We start from the raw sequence: 23,774 nt of genomic DNA on the forward strand, positions 1-23,774 counted from the left end.
GTTTTTCTAACGGGGTAACTGTGCTGTGTGTGTTTGGCCACTGGTGATGAATTCAAGTTTCTCTTCCTTCCCAATAGCCCGAAAGCTGAAGAAACTTGGTAATCTGAAGCTACAGGAAGAAGGGGAGACTTCCAGCGCCACCAGCCCCACTGAGGAGTCAAGCCAGAAGCTGACGGTGTCACACATTGAAGGCTATGAATGTCAGCCCATCTTTCTGAATGTCCTGGAAGCCATTGAGCCAGGCGTGGTGTGTGCTGGACATGACAACAACCAGCCTGACTCTTTCGCAGCCTTGCTCTCTAGCCTCAATGAACTGGGCGAGAGACAGCTTGTTCATGTGGTCAAGTGGGCCAAGGCCTTGCCTGGTAAGGAAAAGGAAAGTGGGGGTGTGGGATAAAGGAGATCACATTTAGTGAATGCTCCTATGGGCCAGGCACCATGTCGGGTGCTTTCTGATCCATTAATTCAGTCCTCACCATAACTCTGAGGAGGAGGGATCATTATAATCCTCACCTTAAACATAAGGTAATTGAGACTTAGAAAATGAAGAGAAGAGCAGCATTATAGAGTGTTCCATATGTTTTCATGTTCAACCCACAGGCAAGGTGAGCAAAATTTCCCATGATCACACCACATAGTCATACCCACATATGCCTTAGGATGCTTTTCTACATGTGCACACACAGGCTCACCCCAGAGATAATCTTGAGCCTGCTTGACAATTCTGTTTTCAGTGTCACTTTCAGGTATTATGGTAGAAGGAATATTAGGTCGGGAGTCAGCACACTTGGATTCTAATCTTAGATCTACCAGTAATTTATTGTGTGGTCCCCTCCTCTTCTGGGTCTCAATTTCTCTATAGGTATAACTGTAAAGGTTAGCTTGGACTAAATTGATGTTTTTCAAATTTTGCTTCAAAGAATGTTTAGTTAGTGCTCTTTAAACTACCTTAAGAATCATTGTGAGAAGAAAGGTTAGGTGATAGTGAAAGAATTCCTAAGTATCTGTCTAACTTCTGCTTGGATACTTCCACTGATGGGGAATTCCCTCCCTGAGCCATCTGATGTTTAAACAAGTCTAGTTATTAAAATATTACATCGTAAGGAAGACTTAAAGATTGTCTATCCAAGAATTCATAAACTTTCCATTAGCAGCCAAATGCTTTAGTTCTCAAAAGCATTCTATGCAGATACAAATGGAGCTGGCTGATTTAAAGCCAGAGTCTGTGGCCTAGGCCTCAGTATCCCAGCCTCTTCCTTACTATCCTAGGGAAGCCCCAGGTCACTTTTGTAAAATCATAGGGCTCCAGGGAACACAGTTTGAAAACTAGTGAAGCATATACTCTTTAAACGTTCTTCTAATCCTGAGATTATATGATTCAAAGATTCTTTTAAAGTATCAACAACCAAACTTCCTCTTGTGGAGTCACAGATTAACCTGCCTTCCAATAATAATTGTCATTCAAGTGGAAATTTATGTTGAACAGAGAAATTCTGAATGGATTACCTGATTTGATCCTTAAAAAGAGTATGATAAAATAGGAGTTCTTTTCCCCATTTTACAGAAGAAGACAGTCTCTGAGAAGTGATGTGATTGGCCTACAGTTACATAGCCAAAAGGTAGCAGAACCAGAACTTGAGCCCAGGTCCTCTCCTAATTCCAAATCCCCTCCTAATTTCACTCTACCTGTAGTCTGTAGCACCTCTTAAGTTTTGTAGCCCTGGGCTTTACAGTGAGTGGCCAAGGCCTCATCAAAGGTCACTTGGGTCATATGGTAAGCTTGCTGCCTTTGAAGACATTGCATGTTGGCCATCAAGCCCCTAGTTTGTTTGTTTGTTTGTTTGTTTGTTTGTTTGTTTGTTTGTTTGTTTGTGACAAGATCTCTAATGTGTAAGCTAGAGTGCAATGATCTCATCATAGCTCACAGCAACCTTAAACTCCTGGGCTCAAGCAATCCTCCTGCCTCAGCCTCCCAAGTAGCTGGGACTACAGGCATGTGCCCCTACACCCAGCTATTTTTTTTTTTTTTTTTGTAGAGACAGGATCTTTCCATGTTTCCCAGGCTGGTACTGAACTAGGCTCAAGCAATCCTCCCACCTCAGCCTCCTAAAGTGCTGGGATTACAGGCATGAGCCACTGTGCCCAGCCAAGCCTCTATTTTGTATTTCTGACTCACAAGGCTCAGCTACAGCCCTAACCATCCCTAATGCCTTCCCAGCTTGAGAAGCTGAGGCTGACTAGCCAATATGATCACTGGGAAGGAGGCTCAAGGACTCTGACTGGAGATGCACTGTGCCAAAACAGAGGGTTCACACAAAAAGGAAAAACAAAAAGAAAAAAAAAGAAGATTGCTTTAATTCTTATCACTTTTTCAGCTGGATGTCTTGATATCATGTATTTGACAGAGATTCAAAGTTTAATCTTCCCAAGCAGTTTCCAAACACTTAACTTGTCTCATTTTATAGGATACAGAGCCTTTTCATATATATGATCCCACTTAATCTTCACAACAGTCCTATGAATCATAGGGACTATTATTTCCATTGCACATGCCAACGTTCAAAGAGGTTAACTAACTTGCTCCATTTGGTCACTTAACAAATGGAGCCAGAACTTGAGCTCAGACCCTCTAGTTTCTAACTTAGTGGTCTTGACCATAACCTTGTACAAATCACCATGACAGAATTTATATGACTGGGGATCACTGGCATTTCTTGGCCCAACCCCCAGGATGGGAATCCTTCTACTTACATTAACAAGTCTGCAAGCCAGTATCAGTTCACTGTCTAGCTTGCCAGAGTAAATAACCTCTGACCCTGAGTCATTTAAAAGAAAAGTCTCCAAAAATAGCCAATTACCACATTTGTAAGAACTGTTATTCATATTATCAATAATCACCTACTAGTTCAGATAATTTACTTATTCAATAGATTGAGTTTCTGACCTGTATGAGGCACTGTGCTAGGCACCTAGTTAGATGAATTTTGTTGTAAGTTTTCTATGACAGTCATGATATATGGAAATTGACTAGTAGGGTACTTGGCACATTAATAAATAATAACTATTAACTGGGGGTGAGTGAGTAGATTGTGAGTGCATGGTATATTTAGAATCAAATGTATCTGGTTTGGAATCCTAGCTATGTACTAGTTGTGTGACCTTGAGCAAATCACATGTCTTCTTTGTGCTTCTGTTTCCTCATTTGTAGAGATGATGGAACAACCACTATCTTGCAAATTGTTATCAACAAAGAGATTATGTATTAAGAGCACCTTGTACAGTAGCTGAAATATAATAGGTGCTGTGTAAATGGTGGCTTATCATTATGAGGCTTGAGTACTAAGCCACTGCTTTCACTAAACTCAATTTAAGCTGCCACCAGCTTTGCCTAGAAGCTCCTACATGTTCCCCAAGGTTGAATTGTCTTCTTTGAAGACATTGCCTGGCATATGCACTAGAGCAGCAAATATTTCCAAACTGGCCTTTCTTTGAGCCTATTCTCCCAGACTAGACATGGCACTACAAGTTTCCACTGAAGATTGCTAAAAAAATAATGTCTATTAGATTATAATGACAAAACAGTTAGTCTCAAGGACACTGTCTCTGCTCCCTAACTTTTTGGTGTATTTCAAAACTTGAGAATGACTTCTCTCTATTTCTCCCGAATAGTCTCAGACAGTGGCCAATAGGCGTTGAGTGAATGTATGCCTAAGGAAACCTAAAGGGCTGAGGCTATCATTTCCTCAAGTCATCCCTTTATAGCCATGCAAGATACTACACAGGCTGGGCTTTAGAGAATAGAATTAGGTATTATAATCAGGTTAGACCTATAGGAAAATTAGCTGGCCACATTGCTGAAATGTACACAGTCACTAGTCTTGAGTGCTAAGCAGCTCTCACTAAGGAGTGTTACTAACATTACAGCCAAACTAAGCTTCCCCTTTTAACTCCTCTTTGTTAGTTCCCTAGCATCTCAGGGAGAGAAAAAACATCAGTATGGATAGTTTCCTTGATATTTGTATAGCTCAATCCTAACCTCTCCATGTACCCTCACATTAACCCACTCCACCAGAAGATCAAGGCTCACCAGCCAAAGACTTTTCTTGCTCCCCACTGCCTCCCATTCCAGAGGTTCAGGCTTTAAGCTCCTGGGCCTTTTCCCCATGAACTCCTTGAATGCTACATGCTTAGAGCCCAGACTGAATGAATGGATCAGGCTTAGGCATTCCATGCTGCATAAGGGCTACAGAGAGGAAATATTCTGAGGTCTGAGGCTCTGGCCAGTCTGACAATATGTCAGTACAGTGAAAGTGGGAGGTACTGGCCTGGGAACTAAGATTCCAGCCAAGGATGATGCTATAAGGGACCCTGATGTCTGGGAGGCTTGTGACCTAAAATAAAAGAAAAGGGAAATGGGGATGTGTGGATGGGCAAGGACCAACCAAGCAGAACAATGTGTCTGGATAGTGTAGACTTCAGACCTGAGCCTATGGCTGAGGACAGGTGGTGACCTTGGTAGTTCCTAAGCTGTGAACTTCAGCAGTAGAGTGGAAAAAGCACCAGAGAAGAGAATCAGAACACCTAAGTTCTAGTCTCAGTTTGGCCACATATAGACTATACGACCTTGGGCAAGTCAGTTACCTTCTCTGGCCCTCAGGTTCCTTGTTGGTAAAATAAGTGTCACATCACCTACTCTCTTAGGGCTATTGTTGTGGGTTAAATAAGGTCATCAACAGGAAAATGAGAAGCTTAATTTAAATTTGGGGAAGCATTTCTCATGGGGTATAGCAAGACAAAATTTCAAATAATTCTGGATTTGTTGGGGGAAAGAGAAAGAGGATGCTGGTAGGGATGAGTTCTGAGGTGATGCCTTCATAAGTTTAGGCATCCAACTGTTTGGAAACCTCCAGCAGAACATGGCCATATCTGTTCTACCTGTGTGTTACTGTGGGAGCCTCTGTTTTGTGAGCTTAAGGGAGGGGATTAGAAGATCACCTGATTCTCATTTTACAAAGTGGAAAAAGAAATTGAGGGTCCTTAGTCCATTTGTTTAATATTTTTCAAGTGCCCACTCAAATACCTAGACTGTGCTATATACTAGGGAGGCGAAGATGAATAAGAATATATAATCCCTATCTTCAAGAAGCTCCAAGAGACATATCATAGCTTGAAATGAGCTTTGTAAAATGAAAAATTGTGTTCAGTTGGGAAGAATGATTATTACACTGTATCTTCGGAAAGGTGAAGCGTAGGCTTTGGAATCTGACTGCTTGGCTTTGGAAGTTGGTCTGCCAATTACTAGCCATATGATATTGGACATGATCTTAATCTCTAACTTACTTTTAATGGTTCACAGAATGGGGTTAATAATAGTACCTACTTTATTCACTATTGTGACATTAAATGAGGTAATATAAGTAAAGTGCTTAGAAAAGAGTTCATTCACTGTAAGCAGTCAGCACCCAGACTGACCACTGTCTCTGCCCCTTCTTCTCCAGGATTCCGCAACTTACATGTGGACGATCAGATGGCAGTCATCCAGTACTCGTGGATGGGGCTCATGGTGTTTGCCATGGGCTGGCGATCCTTCACCAATGTCAACTCTAGGATGCTCTATTTTGCCCCTGATTTGGTTTTCAATGAGTAAGTGCTCCTGGGCCCAGACGTCACTTAAATACAGCAACTTAGCCAGCCGTGGTTGGTGGTGGTGGTGATGGTGATCGGTTGACCTGCAGGTGTGGCAGTGGAGGCTCTAGCCAGCCAGCTCAGTCTGAGGTGGCTTTACCTTCGGCCAGGAGGCCAACTGGTGGGAGGCAAGGGGTTATTTCTGAGGCCATCCCTTTCCACCCAACACCTAATCCTGGTATTTTGGTCATGCTTCTGATCTGCTTTGTAGCTTATCTCAGAACCTCATGTAAAGGCCTCTCCCCTTCACTCAGGGCAACATATGGAAGGGGCAGAGAGACTCTGGTTGTGAGGGCTGAAGTTCCTTCAGTTTCTTTGCTACTACTGAGGGCTGCTATCAGTCACCATTTGTTGAGCAACTACTTTCTGCTAGGACTATACTACTTTCTAAATCTTTTCTCCTTGAGTGCTCATGGTGACCTGATCTCCCCTTTTTCTAGATAATCCTGGTTATTTTTTGTTGTTGTTGTTTTGCTTTTGTTTTTGTTTTGTTTTTTTATGGATGGGGAAAGTCAGGCTCAGCAAAATAAAGTGACTCACCCAAAGTCACACAGCAAGTGCATGTTGAAGACAAGATTCAAATATATGTCTGTGTCACTCCCAGCTCTTCTCCTGCCTCATGGTGGTGACTGATGGAGAGGAGCAGCCCTACCACTCTCTGGCTGTGTGACCTGAGCCCTGCCATTTCACTTCTCTTAAATAGGTTTAATTAATACCTGTACTGCCACAAGCTCAATTTATCCTTTATGAATTTGGCCAAGGGCTCAGATTTTAGAATTAGATTTTTCTCTACTGAGATCTCTATTCTACTATTATGTACATCATTGTCTTTAGGCAAGACCCTTAACATCTCTGACCCTTGATTTCCTCATCAGTCAGTAATAATAGAACCTTCATAAACGGTTTGTTATGGTAGCAAATTGAAAACTAATGGACATGGAATGTCTGGCCCAAGGAGGCAAGAAATAAAAAAAAGAAATCCCTTTATGATTTGCCCTTTCCCTAGTAGTGAAACTCTTCTGGGTTAGAGGGCTTCTCTGTGTGTGCCACTTAAGGTCCCTCAATGGTACTGTGAGTGGAGCCAGCCAGAAAAACTCTTCCCAAGGACCTTAAGCGAGTGTCACCACAAAGAAAACTTTCAGTCAGGGCAGGAATTGACCTTCTCTCCCCTCCAGCCCTCTAACACAGAGGAGCCTTAAAATAAAATCTACAGGCCAGTGGTTCCTTCCAGTACAGCAGTGCCATGCAAGGGAGACTGAATGTCCCCAGCTGCCCTCTCCCAACCCAACCAGCCTGGTAGCCAGAGCTAAGAATAACCACTGGGATTTTGGCATGACCTGCTTTGTCATATCCAGACCTCCAAAGAGTTGCTTATGATGCCATCTTCTGGGGCAGGCCTTGAAAAGCCCCCTAACTGTTCATCTCCCATCCCCAAAGCCCTCCTGCACTTGAGTGATTGATTCAACTCCATGAGCACCTGCCCCACCTTCCCCAGAGCCCCAAGACCTCTGGAGCTTTGCAAGATGATGATTGGTTATTTTGTAAATCCTTATTTCCTTCCCTACCTCTGAGTAAGCATGTGACACCCCATCTCAGCTTCCTGGCCCAGTCCCATCCATCTCATCAAAAAGTGCCACAGGTCTCTTCACAGGGACAGAGGCCTAGACCTACCAAGCCCCAGAGCTCCTTTTATAGGAACCCACTATGTTAGAGCTCTCAGGGTCCCTACAAACATCTAGACCAGTGTTTGTCAAAATTGCTGCCAGCCTCCTCAAGGTATTAATGGGGAGAGTGAGACCCAAAGAGAGAGATAGAGACTTGTCCAAGCTGGACCAACCCATTTGCTGATCTCTCTGACACTCAACCTTGTCATCAGCACTGTTTTTTTTTTTTCTTTCCTTCCCTCTTTTTGGAAAGCACATGTTGTAAAGATAATGGGCTTGAACCTTAGCTCTGTCACATTGAGCAAATTACTGAGCTTTTCTTAGCCTCAAATCTCATCTGTATAATGGTGAATAGCATCATAATAGCACCTTCCTACATGTCATTATTGAGCACTTACTGTGTGTCAGGCACTGTACTCAGTGTTTTCCAACCTTCATTCCCCCTCTTGTCCACTGTTGCTTATTCCTACCTATCCCTGCTCTACTCCTAAATTTCATTCCTGACCCCCCTTTTCTACCCTCCACTTTCCTCTTCCTTTCCTTTAATTCTCTTCCTATTCTTTTTGCCCTTTCTCCCTATTCTTGTTCCCGTCCCCTCTGAATTACCCCCTCTTGTCTTTCTCCTTTATCTATCCCCCATTCTCTACCTTCTCTGTCCCTGGGGACTGCAGCAATATTACAGGAATCCTCCATGCCAGGACTGTGATTTCAATGGTAAGAAGAGTATAGCGTTGTCATCAACAGAGATGTGAAAGAATAATGGAGACCAGAGCAAGGTCGGACCACAGGGTTGGCAGATCTTACTCAAAAATTCTCTAGGGTAAAAGCTTGGAGAAACACTGTTCTGGTCAATTGATTTGTGATACCATCTAAACACTTCCTTTTTCCAGTTGGGCTTCAGCCTGAGTTGAATAATTCTATACCATCTGCCCCTTTTCCTCTTTCTCCAGGGCAGCCAAGATCTCTCTGAGATAGTGCGCTGAGCTTCCATCTAGACAACACCAGGCCTGCTCAGCCCGTGGACTAGGCTTGTGGCTTGGGTGGGGACCAAAATGTTAAATCATAGCATATAGGCTCCATCTGAGAGGTCTTTGTCCTCACCACTTACGTGGGTGTCAAATTCCCTTTCCTTTCTCCACATGCTACATAATCAATCTCTGTCTTACACGTACAAACACACACACACACACACACACACACACACACACACACACACACACACACTTCATTTCGGAAGTACTGAAAACCAGAAGGCCTACTAGCATGAGGATGCTGTGTCTTCTCTTAGAGGCATGCCATAGCCAGTCATGGAATGAAGAGGTTGCTCCCCACTAAGAATCTGTCCAAGCCTTGGCCACTTCCCCATATAATTTATAGGTGATAATGCGATGATCTGTTCACAAACTGTGGTAAGGAACAGCTAGCATATGAGGGAATAAGCCTCCCCTTCGGGGTGGGGAACCGGCATGCTGAAGACTACATGTGGCCTTCTAGGTCCTTAAGTGTGCCCTTTTGACTGAATCCAAATTTTACAGAACAAATCATTTTATTAAAAGGGATGCAAAACAAAGGGGATGCAACAGAGAAATGTGGAGCTTTTCTTACCTCCTTTGGTGCTTAAAAAAGAAGAATCTTGAAACCAAAAGGCTGAAGGTTCCACACCCCTGCGGGGCACATTTGAAAAGCATTGAAACTGATTTTGAAAGAACAACGTGGAATCTCCTTTGCTGGAAGTTGTTAAAGAAATGATTAAATTTCTAGTAGTCCAGGCCAGAGGCAGGGAAGTTAGCAAGGTGACCAAATACTTGGGTTACTTGTGAACCCTGATGTCCTGATGTTAAGAGCTGATTTCTGGAGCCTCTCTCCTAGAAATCCTCCATGTTGGGTGCCTAGGAGGCAGGTTCTGGCTCTGGCTGGAGCCGGGATATTAGAGCTGTAGTCAAGGAGACCATGTGCCTGCTCCATTGTGTTCATTTGGTTAGGCTTTCCTGTCTCTGCGTCAGGAAACAGAAGGGGCACGGAGACCTGGAAATTCCATGCACTCACCCATATCCTGGCCAGGGAAGATGAGTAGTTATCAGGAAGTGAGGATTTTAGAAAAAAAGAACAACCTTGTTCCTTGTCACTGAAGAAGGAGAAACAGCAAAATCTTCTTAGGGAACCTGGAGAGGGAGGGCAACCAGAGACATTCCTTCTGGACTTTTTATAAGCCTCCACTCATTCTTCTTCTTCCTCTGTGTGTTTCCTTCCCAGGTACCGCATGCACAAGTCTCGGATGTACAGCCAGTGTGTCCGAATGAGGCACCTCTCTCAAGAGTTTGGATGGCTCCAAATCACACCCCAGGAATTCCTGTGCATGAAAGCACTACTACTTTTCAGCATTAGTAAGTTCCTAGAGGCACAGGGAATGCCCTGGGGGACACAGAGGCTCAGAAGGGACAACTTTTGCCATTAAGTGGTTATCAAGGAGAAGCCAGTTCCTGGACACTTCCCTTCTTCTTTCCCCCTGTTTGTGCCCCCTCCACTCTCCTTCAGCATCATTTTTCTTATAAAGGACCAATTTCATGATTAGAGACCAATTTCTTTACTATAATTAAGCCTCCATCAGATCCCTACCTACTCCCACTCTCTATATGGGACAAGGCCTTTTTGGCTGGTTGCAACAGGTCTATGAATTTTTCCTCAGCTTCTGCTATAGAAACAGCCATGGACCACCACTTTGTATTCCTTGCAGAGCAGTAGAGCAGGAGGAATTGCCTCCTGGAAGGAATTTCCTCTTCTGCCAACAAGAGGAGGTCTATGTAAGCAACTCAGGGTTCGTTTAGAAGCCAAGGAACGTTTCTTTTATGTCTCTTCTAAGCAGAGTGCTGTCTTTGCATCTGTGAGGGAGAAATGAGGCAAAATTTGATATTCAAAGCCATATGCTTTAATTTTCTAAATCAGAGCTGGACTGTGAATGACATAAAACCTTAGCTTCTAAGAAATGGAGACATAAGAAGACTAGAAAAAAGAAACGTTCAGTAAATGTTATTTACTTGACTCCCATAAGTTAGGGTCCAGCTATCCTTTTCCCTGAGATCTCCCTGGCAGACTGAAGGCCACAGGCACTCAGACATCAACTGACAGGAAGCCAAGTAGCTGGTTCCCGTGGGGGTGGGGGTAAGTTTGTGGTCAGAAAATTCAGTGCTTTGTCTAATGCTCCTTCGTGGGCATGCTTCCCCTCCCCATTCTGTCTTCATCCCACATCAGTTCCAGTGGATGGGCTGAAAAATCAAAAATTCTTTGATGAACTTCGAATGAACTACATCAAGGAACTCGATCGTATCATTGCATGCAAAAGAAAAAATCCCACATCCTGCTCAAGGCGCTTCTACCAGCTCACCAAGCTCCTGGACTCTGTGCAGCCTGTAAGCAAACGAGGGAGGGTGCTTTATCAGGGAGAGCAACCTGATAAAGCCAAGTGATAATCTGCTCCTCTAGGGTCTGGCACCACCTGTTGGGAGGTGCTTCCATCCCCCTCTGGCTTTGAGTGTGGTCCAGGAAGAAAATAGAGTGGAGAAGAAAGGAACACGGGTCACAATGTCCCAGCTGGCTATTGGGAAAGGGGTGGAGGAGTTGAGAACAGAGCAGTAGGGACTCAGGGAAGGGGCTTAGAGCAGATGAGTTCTCTAGGCAGACAAAACAGACCTGGATGTTTTTCCCCTCTTCTCTGAGTCATGTGCATGTGAGTTTATCTGTGTGTGTATGTGTGTGTGTGTGTGTGTGTGTGTGTGTGTGTGTGTGTGAAAGAGAGAGAGAGAGACAGAGGGATAGAGAGAGAGCGCGCGCGCACACACGTGTGTGTGTGTGTGTGTGTGTGTGTGTGTGTGTGTGCGCGTGTTCTGGGAAGAGGAACACCCTGTCCTGAGTCAAATAGTTTGCAACGTATAAGAGAGCTATTGGGAGCCCTCAATGACTCCCTGGAGACCATTTCTCTCTTTCTCTCTTTCTCTCTCTCTCTCTCACTCTCTCTCTCTCTCTGTCTCTCTCACGCACACACACATGCGCGCGCACACACACGTGCACGCGCTCTCTCTCTCTCTGTCCCTCTGTCTCTCTGTCTCTCTCTCTCTCTCACACACACACACACATGCACGTGCGCGCGCACTCACACACACACACACACAACCTCGTTGGGGAGGACCAAGGACAGGGAAGATTGGGGAGAGGAAACAAAAGGCTAAAAGGACCAGAAATCAGAGGTAGGGGCAGAGTCTAGCAGAAGCCAACCTCTTGTCAAACCTGTTTTTTCTCTCTTATTATCCTCTGCAGATTGCAAGAGAGCTGCATCAGTTCACTTTTGACCTGCTAATCAAGTCCCACATGGTGAGCGTGGACTTCCCGGAAATGATGGCAGAGATCATCTCTGTGCAAGTGCCCAAGATCCTTTCTGGGAAAGTCAAGCCCATCTATTTCCACACACAGTGAAGCATTGGAATCCCCCATTTCTCTCCCCAACCCCACTCCCCTTTTCAGATGTCTTCTGCCTGTTATAACTCTGCACTACTCCTCTGCAGTGCCTTGGGGAATTTCCTCTATTGATGTACAGTCTGTCATGAACATGTTCCTTAGTTCTATTTCCTGGGATTTTTTTTCTCTTTTCCTTTTTTTTTTCTTCTTCCCTCCCTATCTGACCCTCCCATGGCACCTTCCAATTCTGCTCCCTGTCGTGGCTACTATCTGTGTTTTGAATGGTGTTGTATTTCTTTAAATCTGTGATGATCCTCACATGGCCCAGTGTCAAGTTGTGCTTGTTTACAGCACTGCGCTGTGTGCCAGCCACACAAACGTTTACTTACCTTATGCCACGGGAAGTTTAGAGAGCTAAAAGTATCTGAGGAAAAAAAGCAAAAACCAAAACAAACCAAAAAAAAAAAAATAGCAAAAAAGCAAAAAAAAAAAAAAAAAAAAAAAAAAAACACCTTGCTAGGGTTTTTTGCTTAAAAAACTAAATAAAAACAAACAAACAGAAATCCCCAAAGAGGCCAATAGTGACTAAAAGAAGGTGAAAATTGCAGGCCCATGGGGAGTCACTGCTTTTTTTCATCCCCTTCCTCCCTGGGAGACTTTATTTTCTGCAAATGGCAATTGCCATTAGAGGGCAGGGTGATCCCAGGGCTGAGTTGGGGAGAAGGGACAGAGAGAGAAGAGGAAAAGGAGGGCAGATCATCAGTACCTGCCTTGGCCCCTGGGGGCAAGACTGCTCAACTGCAGTGTAATTCATTGTACTGAAAATGTGCTTCTTGTTTGAAAACTTGTCTGCATGCGAACGCCTCCCCCATCCCAAACCCTTTCCTCTCTCACCCTCTGCCTCCACCCTCAAGTTGACTTTCAATCGTTTTTCTAAGAGCTTTGAACTGAATGTTCTCTTTAGCCAAAACTTGGCCACTTCCACTGGAGAGTCAGACTAGTGAGAAGAAGGAAAGGAGAGATCTGACCCTTTAGAAGGCCCCATTTGGATCCAGGTCAGCTTTCTCATGTGTGAGCCAAGGAGGAGCTTGCAGCTGGAGTCAAAGGAGAAAGAAGTGATGGCTTGGCTGTTCTCCTGCTTACGACACTAAATAGTTGATCCCTGACTGCCACCACATTTCCCTACCTTAAAAAGACCTGAATGAAGTTTTTTGCCAGATTCCATGTGGCCACAAGCTCCTTCCACCCCTACTTCAGTCTTTTGGGGGCCTGAAACTCGCCACACTGCATTTCAGCCATGGTGGTGAAGCTTGTTCACCTCTTTGGACATGCTCACAGACTCTCCACTAAGAGCCCCCACCACCAAGAAGGCTAGCAGTCCAGCAGCGCTGACATCTATTTCCAGATGCCAGTAGTCTCAAAGACTTCTTACCAGATAGCTCTCATCAACATCAGATCTGTGGCACCCTCAGACTAACTGGGAAGAAGGCATCATTGGGTTTGGACAAACTGGGCGTCTTGCCCTTGTCCCCCAGAGATAATACCCTCCCACCAAGTGGAGAAATGCCCACTTCCTTCTTGAGGACAGCTAAAAGAGCTACCCAGATCAGGGTTGAAGAGAAAACTCAATTAGTCCAAAAACTGCAATCATGAAGGATGAAGGTGCTAGAACCAGAAACCCTGCAAGTGCTCTTCTTGGCACCTAACATATCCACCTGCAGAAGTCACAAGAAGAAGAGAGACTGAACCAAGAGAACTCTGAATACTAAATTAAAGTATTCAGAGGCAAATCTTAAAGCCAGATGGGCACCATCTGGTGAGTTTACTCATCATCCTCCTCTGCTGCTGATTCTGGGCTCTGACATTGGCCATACTCACTCAGATTCCCCACCATCGTTGCTGCCTCTCAGTCAAAGGGAGGCTGAGCCATTGAGACTTTCAGCAGAACCATGGCTTCCTTTGGAAAGGTCTGGTTGGTGTGGCTCTGATATGCTGCCACCCATGAACACAGGGTGTGCTCCTGGGACACTGGTTTTGTATAGTCCTTTGGCACACCTGTATTCTGTTGACTTTGTTCCCCAACCCTGAGTGCAGGGTAAATGTCCACCTACTTTCTCATCTTGGCCACTGCCTCGTCACTTAGCAATTAACCTCATCTGTTGAACTCAAGAAATCAGGCCCCAGTCACCCACCTGCCCATTTTAGTTGGTTCACTCTGCTTCTTGAGAAGATAGTTTCTGAGTGAAATGATATGATCCACATGGGTTTCCTCCCCTGATTTCTGTGTTGATATTAATAGCCAAATGAACTTGCAAAACAATTTCTTTAAATAACAGGGAAGAAGGGAACCTAAGATGGATGATACGCCAATCTAAGACTGCTGGACAAAACTACAGCTGACAGGTTCCCTTTCTGGGGTAGAATAGACAAATTCTGGTTTTCTTTGTTAAAGCACCAGCTGGCTTATGTACAGAATTACTTTTAGCTGTTTGAAACAGAAAAAAAAAATATTCACCACTCTTTTCAGTTAAACTAGGTTACATTTTAATAGGTCCTTTACATCTGTTTTGAAACAATTTTCATCTTTTGTGGTACGTGGACTGGATTTTATCATTCTAATACCTCTCGTTGTAAATACTAGAGGCTCTTCGTTCCATTTCTCTATGAAATTTTTCATCTTTATGGATTTCCCAATTGTGACTCTTGTCTTTATGAATATATACATTTTTCACTTGCAAAAGCCCCAAATCAGTGAAACAGTGTGTAATTAAAAGCAACAACAACTAGATTACTCCTGATTTCCAAATGGCAAGACCAGGGGAGCAATGGCCTAAACAAGCCTTTAGGTCTGCTGTTTCTGCGCTGGGGTTTGAGTGAGCAAAGGAGATTTAAGCTCTGTTCTCTCACATGTGAAAAGGGGGAGGATTTTTTTGTTTTGTTTTGGCCATTGATGTTCCAGACAGAAGTCTCATTTTGCATGCACTCTGCTCTACAAACAGAGTTGGTGTGGTTGGTACACTGTGCTCACCCATGAAGGACTGGCCACCCGGACCCACTCACCTGGTGAGCTAGAAGATGGGGATCACTCACCAGACAAGCCATGGGGACCATCTCCAAAGAAGTGCTTGATGAGGATGGAAGAGAAAAAGAAGGAGCACCTGGGAGAAAGCCCCATCTGTGCTGGGCAGCAGACAGCTGCCAGGGTCACGAACTCTGTGGTCAAAGAAAAGAGTCGTGTGGCAGTTTCAGCTCCCATTCACTAGGCAGCTCACCTGGGCCTGGCCTCTGAGCTGACATGGGGATTGGATCCTTTGTTCCATAGTTTTTCTATGCCACAGGCAATACTGTTGTTCTTGGAAAGTTCATTATTTTTTTAAATTACCTTACTCTGAGAAAGGGATATTTTGAAGGATTCCGTCATATATCTTTGAAAAGAATCAGTAATAAGTATATTTTTGTGTATGTTTGCTGGCACTAAAATCAAACAAAAGGAACTTCACTCTGTCCTTTGGGTAGTTGCTAAGGTAACTGTCCAGGTTGAGAAATAATGTGCTGATGCTAGAGTCCCTCTCTGTCCATACTGTACTTCTAAATACATATAGGCATATATCACAAGTTGCATTCTACTTGTACTTTAAAAGAAGATATGTCCACCATCCACATGATAATGACACAAGTGAACTAACTTTGAGCTTCAAGTAGCTTCTAAGTGTTTGTTTCATTAGGCACAGAACAGACATGGCCTTGCCCCCTTCTCCCCCTTGATATCCAATAGGGCACAAAGTTCCAAGCCACTCCCTCTGCCCCTTCCCAGCCCTGCACCAGTGCTGTACTTAAGGAGACTCTCTCCAGACAGCCCAGTAACTATCCCTGCATGGCCCCTGCATAGCCCTGGAAAAACTGGAGGCTGACTACTAATTATCCTGTGCCAGTTGCCCAGGTGAGAGGGCACTGGGCCAAGGGAGTGGTTTTTGTGCTTGACCTACCATAGGGGGTCATGGGAATCAGGAATGCTAAAGCACCAGATCAAACCCCAAACTTAAAGTCAAAATAAGCCATTTAACATGTGCAACTTCTTGGAAAAGGAAGTTTCTACCCCAATGCCTTTATAGGCAGATTTATTCTTACCATTAATCTCTTTGAAAATCTTTGAAAGCAGTTTTTACAAAAAGACAAAAAAAAAAAAGAGATGAAAGCATCACATTATGTAACCAAAGATTACATTGTATCTGCTAAGATGCCAAAATTTCTAAGGGCAGGGAGGGAGCAAACATTAGTGCCTCTTTGGTAAGCTATCCAAAGATAGACTAAAGGACTTTGCTGGTGACTGACTTATAAGAGTTTTGTGGGGCTTTCCCACCCTCACAATATATTGATACATATTTAGAAGAGTTGAACATAATTTGGGAAAAATGGGATTATGGGTCCTTCACTAAGTGATTTTATTAGCAGAACTTGCTTTCCTTTTCTCTAGTAGTTGCTGAGCAAATTCTTGAAGCTCCATCATTGCATGGTTGGAGATGGAGCTGGTGTTCACCGCTGTGTTTGCTAGTGCCCATGTTAGCTTATCTGAAGATGTGAAGCCCTTACTGATAAGGGGAGCATTTAAAGGACTAGATTTTGCACTAGAAGGACAGCAGGCAGAAATTCTCATTTCTGCCCACTTTGGACGGCACAAAAAGTTCTCTGTGGTTTAAGGCAGAAGGTTGAAATATATTGTAAATGAGTATTTGTATCCATGTTTCAAAATTGAATTATATATATAGATATAATGTGTTCTGATAGCTTTACCTTTCTCTGCACCTTTATATTTGGTTCCAGATCATAACTGATGCCATATACTTGTGAGAGAGGCTGCAGTTACATTTTGGAAGCTCAGAACAGACAAGACACCGGGATCAATCAGATAACTAAAAGATCGCTCCCCTATTGGGCCTGACTCACAGGCCTTGCAAAGGGGCACAGGAGGGTAAAGGGTAGGGAACATGATGCGTTGCACTTTACTAGTCCAAGACAGATGAATGTGGAAAGGTTGATGAAGACTCATTGGAGCTAATTGGGGTTTACCATAGGGAAGGCCCAGCCCAGCCTTGGGGCCAAAAGCCCACCCAGATGATTGGCTAGTGGCCCCCTAATGGGACCTGAGCCATTGAGAGAAGGAGGGCTGTTCTTTGGTCTTCACCATCCTTGTGAGAGAAGGGCAATTTCCTACATTTGGGAACCGGGAGCAAGTGCTCCATCTTACATACAAATTCACTCACCTGCGATTGAGGTGCTCTTGCTACTGGGTATCTGTGTGCTCTAATTCTGGTTGTGGATATGTTCTGTAAAGATTTTGACAAATGAAAATGTGTTTTTCTCTGCTAAAACTTGTCAGTGTACTAGAAGTTATATCTCTGTAGGTGCAGGTCCATCTCTGCCCAAGGGCAGGGGTGTTTTTTGTTTTTGTTTTTGTTTTTTTGTTTTTGTTTTTGTTTTTTTTTTTGATTAAGAGTTTGACACTGGGGTCTGTTGACCAGAGCCTCCCAACCCTCAACCATTTCTAGGTGAAGGCAGAAAAATCCTTGTTAGTCACTCCTCTATAGATATCTCAGCTGAGGTGACAAAACATTTGGAATTCCACCACTCCCCAAAAAAGTGGTAGATATTTGAATTTAGCAGATAGAGTTTTAGAGTGAAAATAGGTTCAACTCAGCTTTGATTTCTCCTTATTTGATTTGGCCAGAAAGTAGGTAATATGGATTGACTGGTTTCCAGTCCAAATTCAGTAGACCAGAGTGCTACATTTTTTCCTTGCTCCACTTGTGTTTTAGACTTTTATGGAATAAATGAGAAGCTATGGAATGGGTGGCCCATGGGGCCTGAAACCCTACCTATATAAGCTGTTTAAGAAGACAGTCATGTAGCTGCAGATTCCATTACCCACCAAAGACTGGAACACACACATATTCATACCCCAAAAGAAAAACAATTCGAAAATGTTGCTACTTCTCTGGTGGTGCCCTCCATGGCTGCTGTCTCACAGTTTGGGATCCTGTACAGTGCAGAGCAGAGAGGCCAGGCTTGCATTCTCTGACAACCTTAGCCCTTGGTGCTAACTGTCCTGCAGCTAAGTGCCTCTGGGGTTGTCCTATCCCATAAACCACTTGAGTGCTGAGAGCAGCCACCATCAAGATGACTGAAGCAAAAGAAAAGAGTTCCTTCACCACCCAGTGACACCTTTCTGCTTTCCCCTAGACTGGAACGTTGATTAGGGAGTGCCTCGGACATGAAATTCTTGTGCTGTCCTTGAGATTAATCTGGCAGCAGGAGTGAGCAGACTATGTAACCAGAGATAAGAATTAATTTTTGATTTGAAGGAAAAAAAGAGAGAGAAAGAAAGCAAGCATCATACAAAGATTTTTTAAAAAGAAACAAATTAATTTTGCTTGAAACTTCTTTCGAAGGGGCTCCGTTCTCACAGTGGCACTTGGCCTCCACTGGGCAACAGGATCAGCCCCAAGCGCTAGTGTTCTGTTCTCTTTTTGTAATCTTGGAATCTTTTGTTGCTCTAAATACAATTAAAAAATGGCAGAAACTTGTTTGTTGGAATACATGTGTGACTTTGGGTTTGTCTCTGCCTCTGCTTTCAGAAATGTCATCCATTGTGTAAAATACTGGCTTGCTGGTCTGCCAGCTAAAACTTGGCCACAGCCCCTGTTGTGGCTGCAGGCTCAAGTTATTGTTAACAAAGAGACCCGAGAAAAGCTGCTAATGTCCTCTTATCACTGTTGTTAATTTGTTAAAACATAAAACAATCTAAAATTTCAGATGAATGTCATCAGAGTTCTTTTAATTAGCTCTTTTTATTGGCTGTCTTTATTGAAGTCAAGAGTTGGTATCATGCCCAGTGGCCTTTTATGCTACTTTGACTTTCATATATTTTTTAAAATCTTCACACAAGGGTTATAAATTTGCCCTGTGTTGGCCTTATCATAGGTTGACCTGGGACCACCAAAATAACAAAGGATCTGAGCTAGAAAGCACAGATGGACACTGGCAGCCCATCACAACCTCTCATGAAAAACTCCAAGCTTGTCAGCCAGGGGAAAGCCACACAAAGGCCAGCTGCTCACCCTTCCATCCTTATCCTTGTGGGAGCATAAAATGGTGGCCTCACTGCCCAATTCTAAGCAAGCTTCAGATAAGGAATGGGCATGTTCACATCCTCACTGTTTTTCAGTGGTCATACCATCCTCAACCACCCAGGTATAATCTGGATCAACCTTTTGGTTTCTTCAGTTGAAGGCAGGCCTCTTCCTCTTGCCTCTTAGTGTGAATACTTATGAGATTCCAAATTGAATTTCTGGGCTGGAGATACAAGCCATCAATGAGGTGTGATCAGCTTGTCAAAAAATAATAAGAAGAAAGTACTGTATGCTTCAGTGTCCCCACCTGTAATCAGGGTTGTCACAAATGCCTCCTTTCTGGGCTGGGTTTGGGATTCGCTGAGAACATATGTGACACAGCTGGTGGCTATTTGCTCTGGCTTTGTTCCCTGTTAAAATGCCAGAACTCCTGAGAAGGATCCCACATTGAGCCATGTTTATCATTGACCACCTCAGAGTGGATGGATTTCTCAAAGTCGTCCTGCTTGATGGAGAAGAGAAGAAAACAAGAGATTCTTGGGATGTGTGCTTGTGTGTGTCTAAGTAAGAGACAGTGTGTTTATTTGCAGTTTGTGTGTGTAAGTGAGAGCTCCTCTGACAACCATTGCTTAGGTCCTCTTTTCTTGCAAGTACAGCGAATGCTCTAATAGCCACCCTACTTGGCTTCACTCACCACTGCCTGAAAAAGCAAGGCAGTCAGTGTCTACCATAGGTTTTCCAAGGAGTATGAAGCACAGAGGACACCTCACGAGTTGAAAAGAGCCTGGAGATGAGAATCCTGTATGTGACATGCTCATGGTCACACAACTAGTTGATAGCTAGGATTTTGGCCTGCTGATCCACTATATGACACTGGGCAGTCCTCTGCTCTTTTCTGGACCTCAGTTTTCTCCTTTGTGAAATGAGCATGTTTTGGAAGGTGTGGAGTAGGACTAGATGAGATGGGAAGTCCCTTCCAGTGTAGACACATGATTATTACAAGTTACTTCAATACCTTTCTTAATCATGACATAAGGGGAAAAGGAAAGGGCCTTTACCCTCAGAACACAGTTTTTTAAAATCCTGCATTTGTACTCCACAAACATTTATAGAACAACGGGGTGGGGGGTCAAAACAACAGTGAAGTCCCGTGTAGTAGATGCTATCAACCCCTCAAGATAGGAAAGGGCTCCAAAGTGAAAAAATTTGTTTGCCATTGAGATTATCTCATAAATGGCAGAGATAAGTAGAAGTTAAATAAATAAGCTGTAATCCATGTACTATCTGTGCCTTCAGTGAGTTTACAGTCTTAAATGCCTTGGGCCAGACCAGTCTGGGACTTCAACCTATCATACCCATCCCAACCCTCCCACATCTTTCCCTCCAAAGAGATTGGGCTGATCTCTACTTTAGGATTGCTGCCTTTAGAACTAGAAGGGATATTAGACATTGTCTAACCCACACTTCTCATTCTTCACATGAAGATGCCAGGCTAAAAAGAACACCCACCTCATGGCCCCTTCATGTTCCTGCAGGCAGCATGCCAAGGTGATGGGCCACCTGAGAATTTCTACTATCCCTTTGCATGCAGGTTCAGGGCCCTGGCAAGAGAACCACTACATGCTGCCATCTAGCTCCCACATATACAAACCAAGGATCTCTACCCCAACCACGGCACCTACTTAACCTACCTCTCACTCCCAAAGGTTGTCTTCATGCCTCTGCAGGGGAGAGAGAAGGAGAGAAGTGTTGGGGGAGCTGGAATAGGGACTGCAGAAGCAATGAGAAACATTTAAAAGACACTGAAGTATGAGAACTTGGCTTTCTGAATTAATAGACAGATGCAGATGATTAAAACCCTCAGATTATCCTGCCACCAATTTTTCGGGACACTTCTCTGCTTCCTTTAGCTGCTTCCCCAGGAGACTTCAAGTGAGGAGAAGGCCATTAAGAGAACTTAATCTGGCTGCCAGCCAGCAAGGCTGCATACCAAACAAGCTGGTTTAAGCCAGACTCTATGCAAACAGCCCTCCCCACACCCCTAATTGAGTACTTCAGATCTCAGACCAGAAAACAGGCCAGCAGAGCAAACAGATGCTGTGGGAGACTCATCACCCACTACCTGGGCAGTGACATTTGTCCCCAAAGGAAGCAGGCCCTTTTGATGTATGTACACAGTGCCAAGGGTGGCTAATGCCAGTGTAGGACTATATTGTGGGAGAACCACACTGCCTCAGAAGGCTGCAGGGACTCCTCATAGGGGCATCGTATCTAGTGTTCCCCTCGTCCATTTGTTCTTTCCTTTATTCAACAACTATTTATTTGTGTAGCCACTCTGTGTTCTGTACAGGAACAAGACAGGCATAGTCTCTGCATTCAAGGAGCTCCTACTTTCCTGGGGAAGACAGACAAAGACACAGACAATTGTGATATAGTGTAATACGTGCTATGGGGAGGGAAATTCTGTGTCTGTTTGGGTACAAAGGAAGGATGCCTAGCCCGGTCTAGTGGGAAGGTCAAGGAAGGCTTCTTAGAGAAGTCCAGGCAGTGACCTAAGTTGAATGAAGATGGAGATGAGGGATGAATAAAAGGCATTCTTCTTCAAGCATGAAACTTCAGCCTTGTAAGAGAAACAGCAAACATTTTAGCCTGATGGAAGGGTTGGAAGAAGGGTTTGACTATGAGAGATGAGAGTCCAGAAGGAGGCACAAGCAAAACAGCAGGGGCCTATGTGTCACACTAAAGAGTTTGGCTTTTATCCCAAGCATAAAGGGGAGCCATAGAAGCCATTGCCAGCATTTCAGTTCCCAGAACACTGTCAGACACAGGATCTCATCTGAACCTTATAGCATCCTGAGGAGACAGGCACGTCAGCGATCAGGCCCATTTTACAGAGAGGGAAACTGAGGCTTACCAAGATGAAGTGATTTTCCCAAAGGCTGCTCCTGAATAATTGGTAGCCATAAGTCTAAACCAGAAACCCAGAGCCTCCTCATTTCCAGCCTCAGTCTCCTCACATTACACCAATCAAAGATCTCAGGACCTGGCAGTGCAACTCTTGGAATATGTTCAAATGTCTCTGTGGTGACAGCTTGCATTGCCTACTATCCTACCAGCACCTGCCATGGCCTTCCTGAGGTGACACTCACTGGCACAGGGCTCCCAAATGCTAGACAGTGGACCTCAGAGAGGAGCAGTATCATAACATCAAGGAGTAGTGCAGGCTGTGGGAAGCAGTCCAAATTGGTGCTCAGTGGGTGTGCAGCCTCATTCATTCATCCAAACAGGAAATCAGAAAAAAATGCTGGAGGAAAAGAGACAACATTCCACCTTCCTAGAGGAGGTCACATCTGACTCCAGCCTTGAATAGTGAGATGAAATTCCATTAGAGGATAAGGTAGCTGGGCAGGAAACCACAGCAGAGGGAACAGATGGACAAATGCACACAAGGCAGAAAAGAGTATAGCTTCTGTTAGGGGAAGTCAAAGCCAAAGGGAGCTAGTGGAGAGTAAAAGTTGGAGTTGAAGCTAGGCTAGGGCCCATTGTGAAAGGCCTCCTGTGAGCTGTTAAGAAGTAGAATTTCTTCGGTAAGCCAGTCATTCTCAGTTGCCACATGTGAAAGATAATAGCCATGTGTGACATACTCTCAACAGAGCCACTAGGGTTATATTCAATTCCTAACACACAGCTATCACTCAGCTCCTTTCTCTCCCATTTAAGAGAGCAAATATGAGTACAAGTGAGACTGAAAGTATTAAAAGAAATGTAAACCTCCTATAGTATGTTTACATCATCCTCTAACTTCAATGTTTAAACAAATTACTCGCCACACCTCACAACTGATTACAGGATACCATAACTAAGGGTTTTTGAATGAAGCTGTAACATGATTAGTTTGGGGATATGGAAGCTATGCTAAAACTTACTGTGAGAATATAATAGAAGGTGAAGCAGAAACTGATTCAAGGGCAGAATTAACAATAACAACAATAAAATGTATTGAGCACTTACTATGTGCCAGAAAATGGTAATGCTAAGCTCTTTACATTGTTCACGTTCTATAATCCTCACATATACCGTATGAGTTGAGCACAATCACCTTCATTATGTAAATAAGGAAACTGAGGCTATGACTCAACATTATTTCTAGCCTAGACCAAAGGCTGCTTTTAAGTAATAAAGCCTAAACTTAAACTCAAATATGTTTGTTGAGAAAGCCTACAATTTTAATCACTATGCTATATTTTCTTTGTTGAAAGGCTGGCTGATTTTCTCAAAATCTTGGCAAAAGAGGCCCAAGGAACTCAAAAGCAGGCAGCATTATAAACTGGAATAAAGAAGGCACTATATCAATGGAATTAACTTTACAACCACCCATTCCAATAGTGACAGTTATGCCTGGTGTGCATGAACTCATGATTTCAACAGAGCTGTTGCCTCTTTCCTAAACTTCAGATGAGTCTTGTTGGGAGAAAGAATGTTTTTCTCCAGCCCTACCATCTCCCAAATGTCTTACCAAGGCATTTGCTCCCCCTTCCTGTCTCTGGTTAGATGTACTTAGGGTACAGCAGTTCACCAGATATTCAAAGAACCTATGAGTACATTTGTCTATAAAGGCAGGCAGGGGAAAGGACACTGAACCAGGAGTCAGTATACCAGCTTCTGCCACTCACCAGCAAGTAAATTTAAGTGGGTCCCTTTCCCTTTCAGAGCTTCAGTCTCCCCATCTGTATAGCAAGGGAGGTAAGTACCAGGTTTGTTTCTTCTAGCTTAACATGCTTTCTTATACCCTGTGATGTTGTTGGCTAAAACCATTTATACACACCTGTTGATGTTGGTGGGAATATAT

The 23,774-nt window shown here is 43.9% G+C and overlaps 1 protein-coding gene across 1 annotated transcript in view; it reads left to right on the forward strand.

The window, feature by feature from the left end:
- AR (androgen receptor) overlaps positions 1–18,607 on the forward strand; it is a 172,916-nt gene extending 154,309 nt beyond the window's left edge. The window contains exons 4-8 of the mRNA XM_012736271.2: positions 78–365; positions 5,499–5,643; positions 9,603–9,733; positions 10,599–10,756; positions 11,661–18,607. Coding sequence (XP_012591725.1) covers positions 78–365; positions 5,499–5,643; positions 9,603–9,733; positions 10,599–10,756; positions 11,661–11,816 — 878 coding nt within the window. The 3' untranslated portion in view covers positions 11,817–18,607. The remainder of the gene's footprint in view (positions 1–77; positions 366–5,498; positions 5,644–9,602; positions 9,734–10,598; positions 10,757–11,660) is intronic.
- The last annotated feature ends 5,167 nt before the right edge of the window (positions 18,608–23,774 follow it).

Source organism: Microcebus murinus, chromosome X, assembly GCF_040939455.1.
Source record: "Microcebus murinus isolate Inina chromosome X, M.murinus_Inina_mat1.0, whole genome shotgun sequence".
Lineage (NCBI taxonomy): Eukaryota > Metazoa > Chordata > Mammalia > Primates > Cheirogaleidae > Microcebus > Microcebus murinus.